The sequence below is a fragment of the Lepisma saccharinum genome, chromosome 8 (assembly GCF_977018435.1).
Source record: "Lepisma saccharinum chromosome 8, izLepSacc3.1, whole genome shotgun sequence".
In the NCBI taxonomy this organism is placed as follows: domain Eukaryota; kingdom Metazoa; phylum Arthropoda; class Insecta; order Zygentoma; family Lepismatidae; genus Lepisma; species Lepisma saccharinum.
The window spans coordinates 86,571,657-86,589,090 of record NC_139236.1 but is presented as its reverse complement, the minus strand read 5'-3'; the positions used below and the strand labels follow the sequence as shown (position 1 = coordinate 86,589,090).

The window sequence follows — 17,434 nt, the reverse complement described above, 5'->3', positions numbered from 1 at the left end:
ACTTCAAACAGAGAAAAGAATCGTTTGTTAACGAACTGGTCTTTTGAACCGTTCATCAACAGGCAAGAGCGTGCAGTTTGGGATTTTGGGGGATGTGATCTCCAGCTTCATTATTTCTGATGCGTTCACATTGGTATCAGGGTGTGTATTTTGCAATGACAACGTTGAAGAGGGGCAGCAGTGTGGTAAGACTCTACTTTACGTCCTTTTCCTAAGGAATACGTGTCATATATCGTTGGAAAGCTTATTGTATAAGGAATTCAACAACGTAAATCCCAAAGCGAGGAAAAATTACCTGGAGGAGGAAATCGATAAAAACCGATGTTGTTCGGATATGCGTAATTGAACGTACTGAGGAAATTTTTCGATGATGAAGCACATATTTAGGGGTGAAATGAGTGCTAATGGAACCTAACCTAACAGGCCTAACCACTCGTAGGCATACCTCGTCCCCGTGAATGGTTCGTGGGGCTATCGTGAATGGATTGTGAGGCTACCCGTGCATGGTTTTTGGAGCTAATGTGAATGGTTTGTAGGGCTACCCGTGCATGGTTTTTGGGGCTAACGTGAATGGTTTGTGGGGCTATCTTGAATGGTTCGTGGGGCTATCATGAATGGTTTGTGGGGCTATCGTGAATGGTTAGTAAGGGCTATCGTGAACAGAAAGTGTAAAAAGAAAAAGGTACTTACCCGGCTGTCTGGAAGCACGGTTTTGAACGATGCACTAAATTATTACTGGAGATAAACGTATTTTACACTATCTACAAGTTTTTGGAACCTGTTCTTTTTCATGCACCATACACACGCATAACGCACCGAGAACGCAAAGAAGCAGTCACCACGCAGAACGCAAACGAGTAAAGCACATGCATTCAAAACGCGGACACAAAGACGAGCCTGCAGTGTTGTTAACTCCCATCGGTTACCACCAAAGGGCAATAAGGATGTATAGTCTAGCCTAAAATTCTGGCTACGGGCCTATTGAGAATATTGACTAACATTGTGGTGAAAAAGGTTGTCAGTCTGTATCCTGGATTTTGGGAAACCATATCCCAATTTTTGGGATCCTGCAGAATTAGAAAATTTCATAATAAATTTGTAGTAAAAAAAGTACTATAAGTTTTCTGCACTACATGATACCAGCATACACACTAGTCTGGTAAAAGTAAAGCTATAACTGAGCATTGCATATGAGCAGCATAGAGAAAAGTTTCCACACATTCCCAATCTAGATAAAACAACACCATTAAACCTTGTTTCCATGATATGAAAAACTCAATATGCTGACCAAGGCAGAAATTTGTACTTGGTACAGAGTCTGAAGAAGACCTTGCTAGAAGGTTGAAACTTTACGTTTAGTTTAAGTTTTAAAATAAAATAAATTTCTGACTTGGTAAGCATATTGACTTTTTCATAGATAAAACAGTCAGTGCTTGAAGTGAGAGGGGGTGGTATCCTCCCAGCTAGACATATTCCTGTGGTTTAACATGGTGACAATAAGGCAGTTTAATGGTGCATAAGTGGATGGAACTGAAAGCAATTAAAACAAAGTGAAATCATACACGCATGCTTGAGCTATCCTCTTCAGTACCTCTCACCATCACCCTTATCAACTCACTGTGGCACACGTTATATTCCTGGAACCATGGGTACAAGAATTTCCTGCCACTTTTTCCTTGTCAAGTCCTTTCAATCCTGCAACTTTCTGCATTGAAGTGCCATTTTGTTTTCACACTACCTGCTCCGGAAATTGTCACATTATTGTTGGACTATCAGTTTTAAAATGTTTTTTCATTGGCAGAATGTAAAATCATGTGATTTCACCACAAAGGTTGGTCCCTGTGCTGTATGTATTACTTTCTCTTCCTTTTCACATGCTTCATATATTCTTCTGTTTTCTAAGATGTTAGAGACTGTCAGCAAACTAGTGTGGTAAATGTAGGTGCTTCAAGAATGACTGCAAGTTGTTGTTTTTGGGTCGAAAACACTGCGTGCCACTGCTCCTTGGTTCAATGACAAGACACATAAAAGCGCAAAGTTTGTTATTTTTACCAATAAAAATAGAAATAAACTTCAGTTAATATTCAAATCGAATTGAGGGGAAAATACAGGAACCAGGTCATAATTTCATGTTCTCATATTGTCTTATTTAAATCAAAATTCCCAAATTTGGAATAACTATGCATTTCAGTACACTAACTACATGAAATGTATAAAGAAAATAAGAAAAAATGAAAAACAGCTCCACAAACATACAATATAATAATGATAATTTGAAATAAAATTTGTTTATTTTATTTATTAAGTAGATGCAATCCAGTTTATGCATCTACTTACTTTTCCAGTTCCTCAAGCTTTCGCCACATAATGTGCCTTCTTCAAGAGTTTGAACATGATATATCTTTATTTATATTAGTTTTTAATAATAATAATAATCATAAGCATGATAATTCTTATTATTATTGTAATTATTTCTACTATTAAAGTTTTATCAATGGCTCTTCCCTAGAAAATTTTCATGCAATTGTGTAATGGATCTTGACAGTTTAAAAGTGTTTTCAAAATACCTGTTCATTACTGTACTTTTCCTTACACCCATCTAGGTTGACACTGAAGAAAGGGCTAATCTAATGAAACTAAAAAAGCAATCCAAGACATCATGCATTACCCAAGATTGTAACCCCGACCTTGTTGCTCTGTAATGTATTATGATACCATGGGCTACAGCTTTATTCAAATTTATAAGGTAAATTTGAAACTTATTATAAATTCCCAATGATACCAATATGAATGCTGTAGCATGTTTAAAAGTGTTCAAAAATATCAATGAATGTAATGTATAAATATTACTTTTTAACTCTACCACATTAATCTATCACAAAAGATATTTACGCCATATGAAGGTGTCCTGTGGTATTTTTCAGATGCAGCAAGATACCAAGAACACTGGTTTTGGTGATTAAATTCAATCTGGTACTTTCAGATTATCTGCTCCACTACACTAATTTTACCTTCAATTCAGTAATTAGAAAGGTAAAAACAATTATAAAATGCCCTCAGTAACTATGGAAAAGTGGAAGGCAGAAATTGCACCCAAGGTTCATTACTTTAGTTCAAGGTGCAACAGCCTTTGAGGGCCAAGGTTTGAAAGATTCTCTCATCAAGACCCCACTGCAGTGATCTGGTTTTCCAGTCTCTGACCGCAATAACTTTTCAAACACAATCTCCATTGTCCTCACAATGCTGAATCACCATCTAAATATTAGAACTCCCATTGGGGATAAAATTAACCTTTAGCATGTGGATGGTTGGTAGCACACGGCAACAATTAACATGCACAAAGTTGGAAAAAGTCCTGTTTCCTTTAGTTACCTTCGTAATATTATGGGATATATATTATAAATGGCTGTAAACCATCTACCACTCCATCTTTTTTACAAAATTAAAAACTTACAAGTAAGAATGATTAAAAAAGCAACATTCTATACAAAGTCCACGGGGGACGTGTTCGAAATTTGCCTGGACCACGTGGCAAAATTAATGCGATTTCTTGAAAACTATACACTATATTCCAGTTCTGTCTTTTTTGTTAGTATACCTCTAAAGGTATTACATACTCCAATTACAAGACAATATGTCCATTGTTACAATTATTAACAAACACCATTTGAAAAGGTCCTTTATTTCCCTTTTGTTACTATGGGATAAATTGAAGATAAAAGGATATAACTAACTCCTCAACCACTGCATCTTTTTGAACCATTTAAAATGTACATGTACGAATGAGTAAAAAGCAACATTTTGAGCAATGTTAAGGGTCCAGCTGGATTGATTGATTGAATTAAAATTTTTGGGTGCACGGCACATAAGGCCATTTCGCACCCTTCTATGTATACGGGGAAATGTCCCCTTATCTAAAATTCTGACTGAAAATTTAAAAAAGGGGTGTAGATAGCCCCTTGGGAAAAACTAAAAGTGCAAGGTTGTAAAGAGACCTGCTCGAGACAAACACGACACATTAAAAAGTCAGAACAAACAAACTAAAAACCTCCTTACAGACGGTGGAAGAGTCCAGCTCTTCGTAAAAAACTAAAAACATTTGTTAAAATACTGCTGTCATCACCCAAGAGGGATGACAAACAGCCAGAAAGGTTAAAAGTCTGCCGGAGGTAAGCAAGATCGACACATTCAACGAGAATGTGTCGAATGATTAAAAAATCATTGCAAACACGACACAACGGAGAGTCCAGCCCTTGGAGCAGGTGACCATGCGTTAGACGGCTGTGTCCTAGACGCATGCGGGTAAGAATAATTTCTTCTTGCCGAGAGGGACGGGACGAGGAACGCCAAGCACCTATGGTGGGCTTAACAGCGTGAAGCTTGTTCCCCGTTTCCGCATCCCACTCGGCCTGCCAAGTGTTAAGAAGTCTACAACGGAACACAATCTGCAGGTCGCTAGCTGGCAAAAGGTGGACGAGAACGTCGCCATCTGCATCAGCAGACTTGGCGGCAGCATCAGCTGCTTCGTTCCCCTGAATGCCCACGTGGCTAGGGACCCAACAGAAGTGTACATCCGCGCTGGCAGATAAGGACACAAGCCGTCTGAATATGCGTTGCGCTACTGGATGCCTGGAATACGGCGAATCCAGAGACTGCAACACGCTGGTCGAATCGCAGCACACAGGGACTTTCTTCAGCCCATGCACGTCTGCAAAGTCCAGTGCCTTTAGAATGGCGTATAATTCTGCCGTAAAGATGGAACAGGCAGGATGTAGTGAGAAACTGGAACTTGGAGAGTCTAGGACAAAGGCGCAACCACCTGATTCGACTGTCTTGGACCCATCCGTGTAAAACACATTAAAATTGGGGTGCTTCGCACGAAGTTCTAAAAAGCGTTTCTGGTATACAACCATTGGTGTTTCTGCCTTTGGAAGGGCAGTCAGAGAGAAATCGATGGAAGGTGCAGGAAACTCCCAGGTAGGGAGAGACGCCAGGAAGATCACTGTCAACACCAAGTGCTGACAGGATCTCGTCTAAACGAACACCAAATGGTCTAGTGACACTAGGGTGGAGCCGATACCTTGCCAGCCTACTCTCGTCTGAGATGGTGTGAAATGAAGGATGTGAAGGCATCGAGCGAAGATGGAGAAAGTAGTTCATTGCCAGCCGCTGTCTTCGCAGAGACGGCGACGGCTCAGATGCCTCTACGTACAAACTGGCAACTGGACTGGTACGAAAGACACCAGAGCACACACGTATACCAGCATGGTGGACGGTGTCTAGGATGCGAAGTCTAGATGGGCTGGCAGAAGAATACACAACACATCCATAATCAAGCTTCGACCTGATGAGTGCACGGTATAGGCGAAGCAGTACAGTCCTATCAGCACTCCAGGAAGTATGAGATAAAACACGTAAAAGGTTGAGAACTCGAAGACAAGAGAACTTTAACTGTCGAAGGTGAGGCAGCCATGTTAATTTCTTATCGAAAATGAGGCCCAGGAAGCGGACCTCATTCACGAAGCACAGGGGAGATTTCCCCATGTACAGGTCAGGATCTAAATGACATTTATGTTGACGACAAAAGTGCACACACACACGGATTTCTCGGATGAGAAGGTGAAACCTGTTTGGGAGGACCACTCGACCAAACGGTTTATCGTCAGTTGGAGTTGACGAGAAGCTGACGCAAGATTCCGTGAGCGACAAAAGATCGTGAGGTCGTCTACATAGAGGAGGCCATGTACAGGGGAAAGAATGTTTGCCTTAACACTGTTCACTGCTATGGCAAACAGAGTCACACTTAATACGCTGCCCTGTGGAACACCGTTCTCTAGTTCGTGACGATCTGAAAAGGAGTTCCCAACACGTGCGCGGAAAAAGCGATCTGATAAAAAGTTTTGAATAAAATACGCCATATGGCCACGGACGCCCCAAGAATGGAGCTGCTTTAGGATGCCAAAGCGCCACGTTGTGTCATATGCCTTTTGGAGGTCCAAGAAAACTGCAACTAAATGTTCCTTGTTGAGGAATGCATCCTGAATATGTGTTTCCAGCTGTACCAGATGGTCCAGTGTGGAACGGTTGGAGCGAAAACCACATTGAAAATTACTTATCAATGAGTTTTCCTCCAAAAACCAGGTGAGACGCTTGTTGATCATACATTCCATCAACTTGCACACACAGCTAGTTAAGGCAATAGGCCTATAACTCGAGGCTGCGGTGCGTTGTTTACCTGGCTTCAGGATGGGAACAATAATAGCTTCTTTCCAGGAAGTGGGGAAAGAGTCCTCCAACAAAAGCCTGTTGAATACCGCCAGAAGGAAATTTCTTGCTGCAATGGGCAGATGACGAAGCATTTCATAGTGGATCTTGTCCACTCCAGGAGCTGTATTCTTCGAATCTCGAAGTGCCTCATCGAACTCCCATTCAGTGAATGGAGAGTTGTATGGCTCGGTGTTATGACTTCGAAAAACTAGAGGGCGTCGTTCCTGACGGTCCCTCTCACGGCGGAAACGTGGTTCATAATTTTCAGAGCGAGACGCATCAGAAAACTGCGTGGCCAAGATATTAGTTATGTCTCCGGAATCGGTGTGCAACGTCCCGTCGTGCTCCAGAGCGCTCAGAGGAGTAGATGCACCCCCCTGGATGCGACGTACTTTGGTCCAAACGGCTTTCGACGAAGCCTGCTTCGTCAGAGAAGACACGTATTGGACCCAGCACGCCTTCTTACTGGCTCGGATGAGCCGACGGGCACGGGCATGCTTAATGCGGGACTGCTCGAGGTTTGCGGCAGTGTGGTTTCTATTAAATTGATCGAGAGCATGATTGCGGTCCTTGATGGCTGCACTGATCTCCGCAGTCCACCAGGGGACTGGGCGTCGCCTCGCCGGTCCACTGGGATGTGGAATGGAGGTGCGTGCAGCATCATGCACTCGTGACACAAAGACATCTAAGGCGTCGGTTGGTGGTAGAATCGACGCAAGATCGACTTCAAGGTCCACTGCATGCTCGAATGCATCCCAGTCGGCCCGACTGAGATGCCAGTGAGGGTGTTGTTCACATGATTGCTGAAGATGTTCGAAGGTAAGAATGAGTGGGAAGTGATCACTCCCACAGAGATCAGGGTGAAGACTCCAAGATGTGGTAGGAGCAAGGCTGGGGCTGCAGAAGGACAAGTCCAACGCAGAGTGTGTGCCTGAGGAAGGACTGAAATATGTGGGAGTCCCATCATTCAGCAACGTTAAACCTGATGCCTCACGGAATTGATCTACAATTTGACCCCGGAGCTCTGTACGAACGGAGCCCCACAAACGATGGTAGGAATTAAAATCGCCCAAAAGAACTATAGGAGACGGAAGTTGTTTGAAAATAGAAAGGAGGTCATCAGGAGAGAATCGCTCCTCCCTTGTGATGTAGACACAGCACACAGATATTGGCTGCGGTAGATGGGCCTGCACAGCGACAGCTTGGAGGGGGGTGGTGAGAAAGATTGGCGTTGAGTGGATGTTATCTCGAACACCGATTGCAACACCACCGTGTGCACGACGACCCTCAGGAAGCTTGTCGGTGTGGTAAAGTGTGTATCCGTTGAGAATCACCGATTCATTTGGACGAAAATGTGTCTCTTGGAGACATATGATGGCAGGGTCAAATTCAGATATTAAGATTTGCAGTTCCTTGAGATGCATACGGAAACCGTTAAGGTTCCATTGGAGACAATAAGCCATAGCTGGAGGTATTATAGTTACCTTTTGAAGCGTACTCTGTTTCTAGGCCCTGTCACCTTGATAAATTCTTCATCCGCGGCTTCGTCCTGTATCATGTCCTCGGGTAAGGACACAGAGGGCGAAGGGGATGAAGAAGGGGCAGTGGGGGTGGGTGCTTTGAGCGCCCGCCTGGCAGCTTTCAGCTGCGCTGGAACCAGAGGCAAAGACTCGAGGTTCGAAATTTTCCATAATTATGGAAACTTTCTGAACGCCGTGATTTCAGTTATTTATCTGCAAAGTTGCGGTACAGGAATTACACATCCTCACAGAATGATCTTTTGTTGTGTTTCCCTCCAAATTTGATCCATCTAATATCCATAGGGCCGAAGTCAGAAGCAAAATTCCAAAAATTTGTTCTGCAAGTTGGCAACACTGCCACTTGATACAATGCTGTTATTTTTTTTAGCCAAGAAGTATGAGTCTGATTTCAACAAAACTGCATGGTTGTAGGAATGCACCACCGGTACACACATTTTTTTAAAATTACTTCGGTCTATTAGGGGGAGGGGGCACAGCAGCATTGCCCTACGAATTTCTCTTAATTTTCTTCTTCCTTTAACACAAATTATTGGGAGACAGATATATAAATTTTAACTTCACTAAAATCTTAAAGCCCTCTATCTATGAAAGAAAATGAAACAGATTTCATCAATTAGTTCTCGAGCTACAATTTTTCTTGAACTTTGCAGCAAGTTTCAAAACCGCATACTTGAAAAGGCACTGACTTACTCTCGTGCGAGGCTCTGTCTGCTAAAGCACAATGACCCCTTGGACTCAAAATGAGAATTAACCACTCGCCCACATAGGAAGCTCTGCCTTAAGATCAATGCCAACTGCACTGCCATTACAGATTTAAAAACAAATAAAAAATACAATCTGTGTGACAATCTTTATTACATCAACAGGTTTACATTATGTAACATTAACACTGCAAATTTGCACGAACTAACATGGTTGCATTTACGCACTTGTGGACTTTCTCTCTGATAAGCACAAACAGAAATATGACACCAAGTACATGCCACTATTACAGACATCAAATAAGTTATGTTACACAAATACCAGCAAAATGTATGCTAATGTTGCAGTTTTAATGTTACATGAGTGAAGTGCTTTGATCAGAACGTTGAACCAGAGTGGAATGATGTGTGAGGAAGTCAATGTCTTCTTGAATATTTACACCTTGTTGAATGCCGCTATGTCAACACTTTGAACCTGAGGAACAAGGAAAAATAAATTAGTTTTCCACAAAGAACAATTACAAATAGAAGCATGCATAACTGTCAAGGTATTTAAATTTAACTGTAATGAACTTCTTATAATTTTAAAATATTTTTTTACTTATTATTGTACGTAAATAAACTTAGTTTTCCAGAATTGTCAGGAACTACAAAAACCTGTATCTTTTTGATTGTTGGTTTAGTTTTGTCAGAAATGAATATATAAACAGTGTTCTTATTGTTGAACAATTAAACATGCTCAGACACTGATGTGTTTCACAAGCAAGTTCTGTGTAAAGCCAGCTTTAGATGAAAGCATTTCCTTTTAATATTGTAAATGCTTCCAAAAATTTTATAGCAGATAGCACTTTTACACAAAAGCATTTCATGGAACATTTCGGTTAGCTGTTGAGATTACATTGTATGATGCATACAGCACGATAGGCACATCGAGTTACACAATATATGGCGAGTGCATGGTGTTTACAATTGAAAAAAACTAAAATATTCTTCCATACGTGTACAGTAAACGTTGTAAAGCATATATTTAATCAGCGCCATGCTTCTCTACCTAAAACCATTTAATACGAAGCCACTCGGGTGAATAATTATTGTGTTTTAAAAATGTGAAGTGATACGTTGTTTACATCTCACGCGGCCGTCATTACAACTGCGCTCGTGATATAGAGGTCACTTCTGATTGGTTATGCTACGGAAATAGGACGGATCCTATCCTTGAGAAATGCCATGAAATATGCCATGGCATCTGAAATGTTATAAGATTTCTCACTTTACATGGTAGCATTTTGGTCATGGCACAAATGTTAAGAAAATTATTAAGGAAAATGCTTTCGTCTAAAGTGGGCCTAACACATTTTAACAAGTTCTCTGCCATGTTGGTCATAAGGACCAAAAGTGGCACACCGATCACGCCATGTTGGTCATTATAAACAACACTTTTTGTTTCCTAGCACACCATCAGTCAGGAGTATAACAATGATGCGTACAAGGCAAATCCAACAACGTGTGGGAAGCCGTGTGTACATATAAATGTTTTGGTTGTTCTATTCTTTACAGGAAGAAAACGAAATTTGCAAAATGAACTCCAACAACCGCTGTGCTGCAGGAGGAAGGAATTGGTGAAACCACCCTGGGCAGGGAACGTGTTAAATAGTATAGCATGTCATTACTTAAAATTCAATAACTAATAACAAAAAAACATTAATAATAAATAAATAACATTAAGAATAAATAATATCCTAAAAGTATAGCATTATCTAAATAACCCAATATCCACTGCATACTTTTAGGCTGAATACTCTGTGAAACAGCATCTGGCGCAAAAAACTTAATAATGACTGACCAATTTAATTGTAAATTAAAATTTTAAAAAGTGAACCCGCAATTCTAATGTATTAGCAGATATATTATCTGGCATCCAACATTCCACACTCTTTTACTGAACACAAAAGTAACATTTTTATGAAGATTAAAATGTTTTGATTACTGCTTCTCATTAAGCTTAATGCACTGCAAAGATGGCATCCTACCAGAACATTGTGAACAACATTCCAGTAAGCAAAGAAAACTATGGCCCGCGAACAGTAATATTAGTTTTCAACATTTAGAGAAAGCCAACGCTGCCATAATTGGGCTACTTCTTGGTACAATGATAGTTGTTACCAAGTCAGTAAAATGATAAAAATAGTTTTATCTTTAATTGAACTTCAAAAAACTTAATTCACATGTTCTTGCCTCCTTTAAGAACCAAGACCTGTCAAGTGGTTGTATTCATTGCGTGATTTGTGGTCCCCCTTCTGACATTTTCCATCTTCAAAGACAAGAGTTGGCTTTTACCAAAATTCTTTGACAATACACCCAAGAATTTAAACCAAATAGTTAACCAATAAAAATACTCACATAATCTTCTAGTTCCTCAATAGTTTCCTGTAACCAATCAACAGATACCTTGTCATCTTCAACAACACATGAAATTTGTAGTTTCTTTATTCCATATGCCAATGGGACAAGTTTAGCTGTAATAACAATTAAAAAGCTAGTAATAAACAGAGCACTACAATGGATATATATTAATTATATAATTGAGATGGTTGCATTACTATAATGCCTCTACATGATGCAAACAAAATTTTGATTTCTCACATTTTTCAGTTTTTCTTGTATATGCATTAGACCTTCTTGGTCCAAATGAAACAGGTTATAAAATCTTCCGTTTTCTTTTACTTCTCTCCACTGAGGTGTTCTTAGTATAATCGAACGAATAATCAAAATTCCACTGTACTCCTATTTCATATAATTTCCTAGGTTTGATTTTTTGTTATTTAGCATGCTGATTTGATACTTTTGACTAACTGCAATGATGGTCCTCCTCTGTGGCTGTGCGGTCTAAGGCACTGTGCAGGACGGAATGGTGAGGTTCGACATGCTGACCCATTACCGGTTGAAGAACTCCACACCTCTAGGTAGGATTGTGGGAGAGAGACTTGCAGTAGGAGTTCTGCCTAGGCCCTTGAAGGGCTGTCAAGCCATGGGTTATTATTATTAACGTTTTTGCTTCTTTTCCTTTTTTTTAGAGCCTAATAAGACACCATTAAATGATCATGAGATTAATGTACTTTCACAAAAAGTGATTCTGGTATCTACAAAATCCTTATATACATTATTTGATACTTTTTTTAAAGGTAATTTACACTGTGATTTAAATCAACCTGATTTAAATTAATCCACCTTGCACTGATCCAATGCAGACATTGGCATTGGTATCCAAAAGTACTGGCGATACTGATAAATACGTTTCCAGCTTCTGCAAAAATATCCTTGAAATGCATTATTTTTACATTCTAGGAAGATATGAATTCTGTGATTAAATGATTATCTCATGTGCAACTATTAATATTCTAATTGGTTATTTGATACGAGTATCAATAGTGGTATTGATATAAGCTGAACACTATAATACAAATTTACACCATTTTGGATAAAAAGTATTTGTAAAATAATATTTAAACGCACTGCTCACTACTTTAACCTTCGAGCAGGCGCGCCTGCGCAAAATTTACGACAAAAGTAACGTTCTTCAATTTTCTTGGGTTTCCTTTGAATTCAGCGACCTATGCTTTTTATGTATTCCTCAATGTCTTTTGTGTCGCATATTAGCAGTCATTGTTACTAATCCATATGTTATACTCTGTAATGGTCGGATGACCATTACTGGTTTTGGTATATTGTATTAATTAATTGCTGGCCAGCTACAAGGTGTAGGGTTAAGTAATATGCTTCCATGAGTATATTTTTATGTTATTATTGCATGTAAGTGTATGTGCTTATTGGATATTAGATTCCCCTGTTTTTTATCTCCCCGGTTGGGGGAGCTAGCTGTCTTTCAAAAGACAGTTACAGTGGAATTTTCCAATGCTACGGGGTCCACATCCACGGACGTTTACCCTGACTATAAAAAAGGCCAGTAGGGCTTTAGCAAAAAACAGTGTTTCTCCACTGATCGACGGCGAGGAACGTCTCAAGTTTAGTCCACTTTTGGTGACTAGACTGAATATAATAATGTAGCATTTGGTGTAAGCCAACCCCTGTTTGTTGTCCCAAGTCCCCTTTTAGAAAGTCTTGAATGTGGGGATATTTCCATATTGAATAATTGATGCCCAAAAGAAAGAGTGAAGGCGTAAGGAAATGCATTGTAATGAACGGAATATCATTTAAGCTAAGGGTAGGCCCGCAGAGATAGTTATGCTAACACTGCAGTAAAGGAAGTGCCGAAGGTGTAAGCCATAGGTGCACAATTATGTTGAATTAAGGAAATTTGTTGATTATGTAAATGAACACATGGAAACGCTATGTAAATATATAACAACATATAATAAACCAATATAATCCTACTAGAAATGTTATGTATTGCTGAATTAACTCCAGGAAATACTGTACTGTCCATTTTAAACCGGTTGTTTATTTACTTGCTGTACATGTGTAATGAACCATGGACTAAAAATATAAAATGTTATGTGAAACCCCCCTTTCGTAATTCCGGCGCTAATATAATCTGCTCGCTAGGCACCCAGGGTAAGGTGGAAGGAGAGATTGAAAAGATTAAAGCAGGAAGTAATCCAGAAGGCCGGATAGAAATGAGGAATAGGGGGGCCGACACTTTCAGAACTGTTTCAATTGTTGTTTATTTGAGATCAGAACACCGTGTCGTAAAGTTTGCGCCGTGCAACTGCTAGTGTTCTGCAATTTTTTCGTCAGGTCATTGTTGAAAATGAGTCGACAGAACGTAGACGTTTTAACAAGTGAGGTTTCTTGAACTTGGAATGTAAAGTGTTTGTACATATATACTTGTAACATTTAGGTTTTCAGCAGGAATATCGCTCTCGTAAAAAGTACGACACACGCCTGGTGATGAAAAGCGTGGTGTGCTATAAAAATGTATTAAGTTACGTACTGTCTTCTTTTCACCATTCTAACTTGTATTTCAATATGTTTCATTTATATTAACCTCAGAAATGATATAAATAAATGTAGACCCAAAAAATTTTACGTTTACATTATAATTTCCTTGCTCATTTTGAATGATACTAAATGACGTAGAAAGCGCTGGTGAAAAGATTATTACCGCGCCCACTCTAAGGTTCAACACACATTCTTGTTTGTGTTTATGGTGGTTCAATTTTTAAAAAATGCATAATACTTACATGCACCCCATACTAGCCCATCTGTCGTAATCTTACGAACTTCCTTCTCCATTATCTTCATATCTGTTTCATCATCCCATGGTTTAACATCCAATATAATGTTTGACTTGGCTATGAGAACTGGTTCTAAAAAGAAAATGAGTTATTAGCATATTACTGCAGTAACACATGTAAATTTACATATTTTAGTTGAATAAATATTATATACACATGATAAAACTTGGGAATTATGTAGAAAAGTGCATTGTGCTTTCAAATAAATACAAGGTTAGCCCATATATATATATATAAAATAACACACAGAAACACACATACGTAATTGTGGAAGATAGTCAAAGGATCAAAGTTACTGATTTGACTGACCAGTTTAATTACACCTCCAGTGATAAATTGGCATTTTAAAAGAACTGGGATTTCATTCAAAAATATACGTATTATCTGGCCTCTACGTTGCCATAGTAGGCTTTGCACACTTTTATTTAACACAAAATCACTATTTATTGTTTTGATTATTGTACAAAAACATTAAATTAGCACAAATTTTGTCAACTTTTGACACCCATAATGTTGTACACTATCTGCAGACACAAATTGAAGTCAGGAATGACGACTTTGGGAGGGAGTCAAAAGCAAAGGACCAGTTGGTTTTGTGTTATGTATTACTTTTAACCAAAGTAATGTTAGTTTCCACAGAAGTCTTCTGGTATTCTCCAGGTGCAGCAACAAAAGATTATAAATTCCTTTATTTGCATTTTTGTTATTTGGCGTCCCTTTCTTCTACTTTTGGATAATTGCGACAATGAGAATGAGTACATGAAATTCATGAAGGAGCACTCACAAAGAACACTCATGCCTAAGGTGGGACTTGAACCTGAAAACTTTATTAGCAAGATTTAAAAATTGATCACTCCATGCTTTCGGCCATCGAGCTGGCATCACAAATTGAAAAAACAGACTTTTACTTATATTACTGACCATTTTCCACCCCTGTATATATAATTCCAGAGTGTGTGCGTGTGTGTAAAATATATCATCTCCTCCCATCAATTTTTAATGACTTTGCATCCTGATGCTACATTATGAACTCTACAATTACAGTATTTACTAACGAAGTCTTACTTTTAGACTTCTTTGCTGTGTATTCGGCAAGCCTCTGTTCTCTCACTCTCTTCGCATCTTCATCCTCAGATTCTGAATCAGATCCAAACAGATCCACTCCGTCGTCGTCATCGTCCTGTTTCTTAGCCGGTGCCGCCTTGGGTGGCTGTGCCTTATTTGAAGTTGCTGTCGAACCTCTGCTCTCCAGGTCTTTCACTCGGCTGTCCAACTTGGAAACCAGGCCCTTCAGCTCTCCAACAACTGCAAGTGTGAAAAGTCAAGTTAAAACAAAAAGTGATAAATACAGTAAAAAACCTTGATTTTACGTTTTTCAGGAGGGGACCAAGATGAAAGAACTTCAAATGTGGAGAAAATGTAAAAAGAAGGAAAATTTTATGACATTTTGCTATGTTGGGCCAATCAAGATTGAATGCATAATTAGGGAAAATATAAAACTAAGGAATGTAAAATAAGGGTTCCACTGTATGCCCATTTCATTATTTGTGAGAGCATTTTCAGTAATAGTTATAGCAGTTTTCAAACCTTCCTTCCAATTTTGCAGGCATGTAGAATTAGCAAATTTTCTCATTCCAATGGCTAATGATTGTCAAAAGTTTATGCGCAGATAGGCTAATCGAGACTGGACCTACAATTTAAAGTCAGACTTTAGGGGCCTCCTCGATGGCGCAGTGGTAGCATCATCGCCTTGTAATCAAGGAGTCCCGGATTCGATACCCCGTGGAGACACTTGGCACAGTGTTTAAGATCCCACTTTAAACTGTACGTCCAGTCCAAATTAGACTTACTGTGCATAAAACACCAAATCAATAACAACAATTACAATTAAAGTGAGATTTGAACCATTATGAGCCTCCACCATGGAAATGAACTCAGGGCCACTTGATTACCGAATTTACGCATGTGTGTGATAAAACCTAATTATTACTGCTAGAGAAACCAAACTTCGCTGCCTAACCTAACCTACACACACAAAATTATGAAGAAGGAAGGTAGAAACTTCTGACAGTAAGAGTTTACACTGCAGAAGTAATTTTATACGAACTTGTTTACGATATTTTCTTGCATGTGTTTAAAAACTCAGGCTTGTAATTTGTATTTGAACTAGTTCATATACACGTGTTGTACCAGTGAACACACGTGTGGTTTCATGTTAAATGCCGGAATTATTCCTGTGTAACACGTAGCACATTTTTGTTTTTGGGGGCAAAATTGTTGGGAAAACATGCCCATTATACATGAATAAATATGGTACAAGGGAAAAGCATTGCGACAATGCCATCAAGGAGGCTCTGTTAATGATTGTAAAATTATTATTAGTAAAGTTCTCTCCTAACCTGAAAACCCAGACAGTAACTATTGCAAACACATGTTGATTCTTCTGGCAGAAAAAAATGGGTCAAGTGGACTCTTCATATACACGTATTGGCTCGTATTTTAAACAGGACCACATTCTAGATGAAAACGACGATGAAAATCATTATGTGTACAAAAGAACACTACATTGCAGGCATTTGCATAAAAAAAGGATCATTAGTCCAATAGATTTCTACAGTATTATCATTATATAAAACTAACCCTTCCACAATTCAGCATTCTCTTTCTCCAAGCTGTTAATCTTGTTTACCACTTCAACATTTGGGGATGATGCTAAGGCTGCAATGCCATCCATCTGGAAATTTGAAAAATATTTACATTTAAAAAGAAAAATCATGGATAGAAAGCAGTGTTTCACATTTTCATAGTGATATTTCGTAAGTGGCACACAATAACACACATGGTGGCAACATACAGGGTGTATCAAAAAGAATCATCGGATTTCAAAAGGCTATATTTAGTTCGTCCACAGTTCTTGGAAGGGGGCACATACACGGAGTCTTTCACAAACCCCCACAAGAAAAAATCGGAGACTGTGAGATCTGGCGACATCGCTTGGCAATGGTGTAATGTCAAATCGGTAGACCCCTTTCAGCCGATCCATTGTGGTGGTGGTGCTCAAAGTAAAACCTATTATAAGCAAAACTTTATATTCCATCATGTATTTTACAATTTACCGCAAGCTCCTATGTTTATTGGTTTCCTAAATATAGCCTTTTGAAATCGGATGATTCCTTTTGATACACGCTGTATATTCTCAAGCTCAATTCGTTACACAGTAATCTATAATTTTCCACGAAATTACACACAATAGAATATACATTATTGTCTCCTTTCAACTTCCTGTTCAAGAAAACACACCTAACTTTGTATGCTTGAATTTAAAAAAAATATATACATTTGCTCAAACTTCGTACTTTTATTATGCCACAACATGTCCCAAGACATGCAAACGTATACATTAGCCATGCTAATATCAAATCATAAAATTGCACAAAATTCACCACATACCCATTTTAATGTGAATATACCAATAGTCCACAGATTACGAATTAGGATGCTGACCTGCAGAGCTATTAAACCAACCGAGAATGACAATTTCATTTACAAGCTTAGAATTATTAGATATTTGATACAGCATTGCACATCCTTCCTCCCTATCAACCTCTAAATTACATTTGCACTACCTTGCAATTTAACATTCAAAATTTGATGCTGTAATCGTTCTTTC

At 38.9% G+C, this 17,434-nt stretch overlaps 1 protein-coding gene and 1 long non-coding RNA gene across 4 annotated transcripts in view; one reads left to right on the top strand and one right to left on the bottom strand.

Annotated features, from left to right (window-relative positions):
• The first annotated feature begins 130 nt into the window (after positions 1-130).
• The window catches only part of LOC145991265 (uncharacterized), a 19,785-nt gene continuing 2,481 nt past the window's right edge, over positions 131-17,434 (top strand). The window contains exon 1 of the long non-coding RNA XR_014442033.1: positions 131-185. This is a non-coding gene — a long non-coding RNA (uncharacterized LOC145991265). The remainder of the gene's footprint in view (positions 186-17,434) is intronic.
• The window catches only part of LOC145991264 (putative elongation factor 1-delta), a 26,028-nt gene continuing 17,238 nt past the window's right edge, over positions 8,645-17,434 (bottom strand). For all 3 annotated transcript variants that reach the window (XM_083127228.1, XM_083127229.1, XM_083127231.1), the window contains 5 exons: positions 16,405-16,498; positions 14,830-15,069; positions 13,711-13,836; positions 10,910-11,025; positions 8,645-8,984 (listed from right to left, as the gene is read on the bottom strand). In XM_083127228.1, coding sequence (XP_082983354.1) covers positions 8,946-8,984; positions 10,910-11,025; positions 13,711-13,836; positions 14,830-15,069; positions 16,405-16,498 — 615 coding nt within the window. In that variant the 3' untranslated portion in view covers positions 8,645-8,945. The remainder of the gene's footprint in view (positions 8,985-10,909; positions 11,026-13,710; positions 13,837-14,829; positions 15,070-16,404; positions 16,499-17,434) is intronic.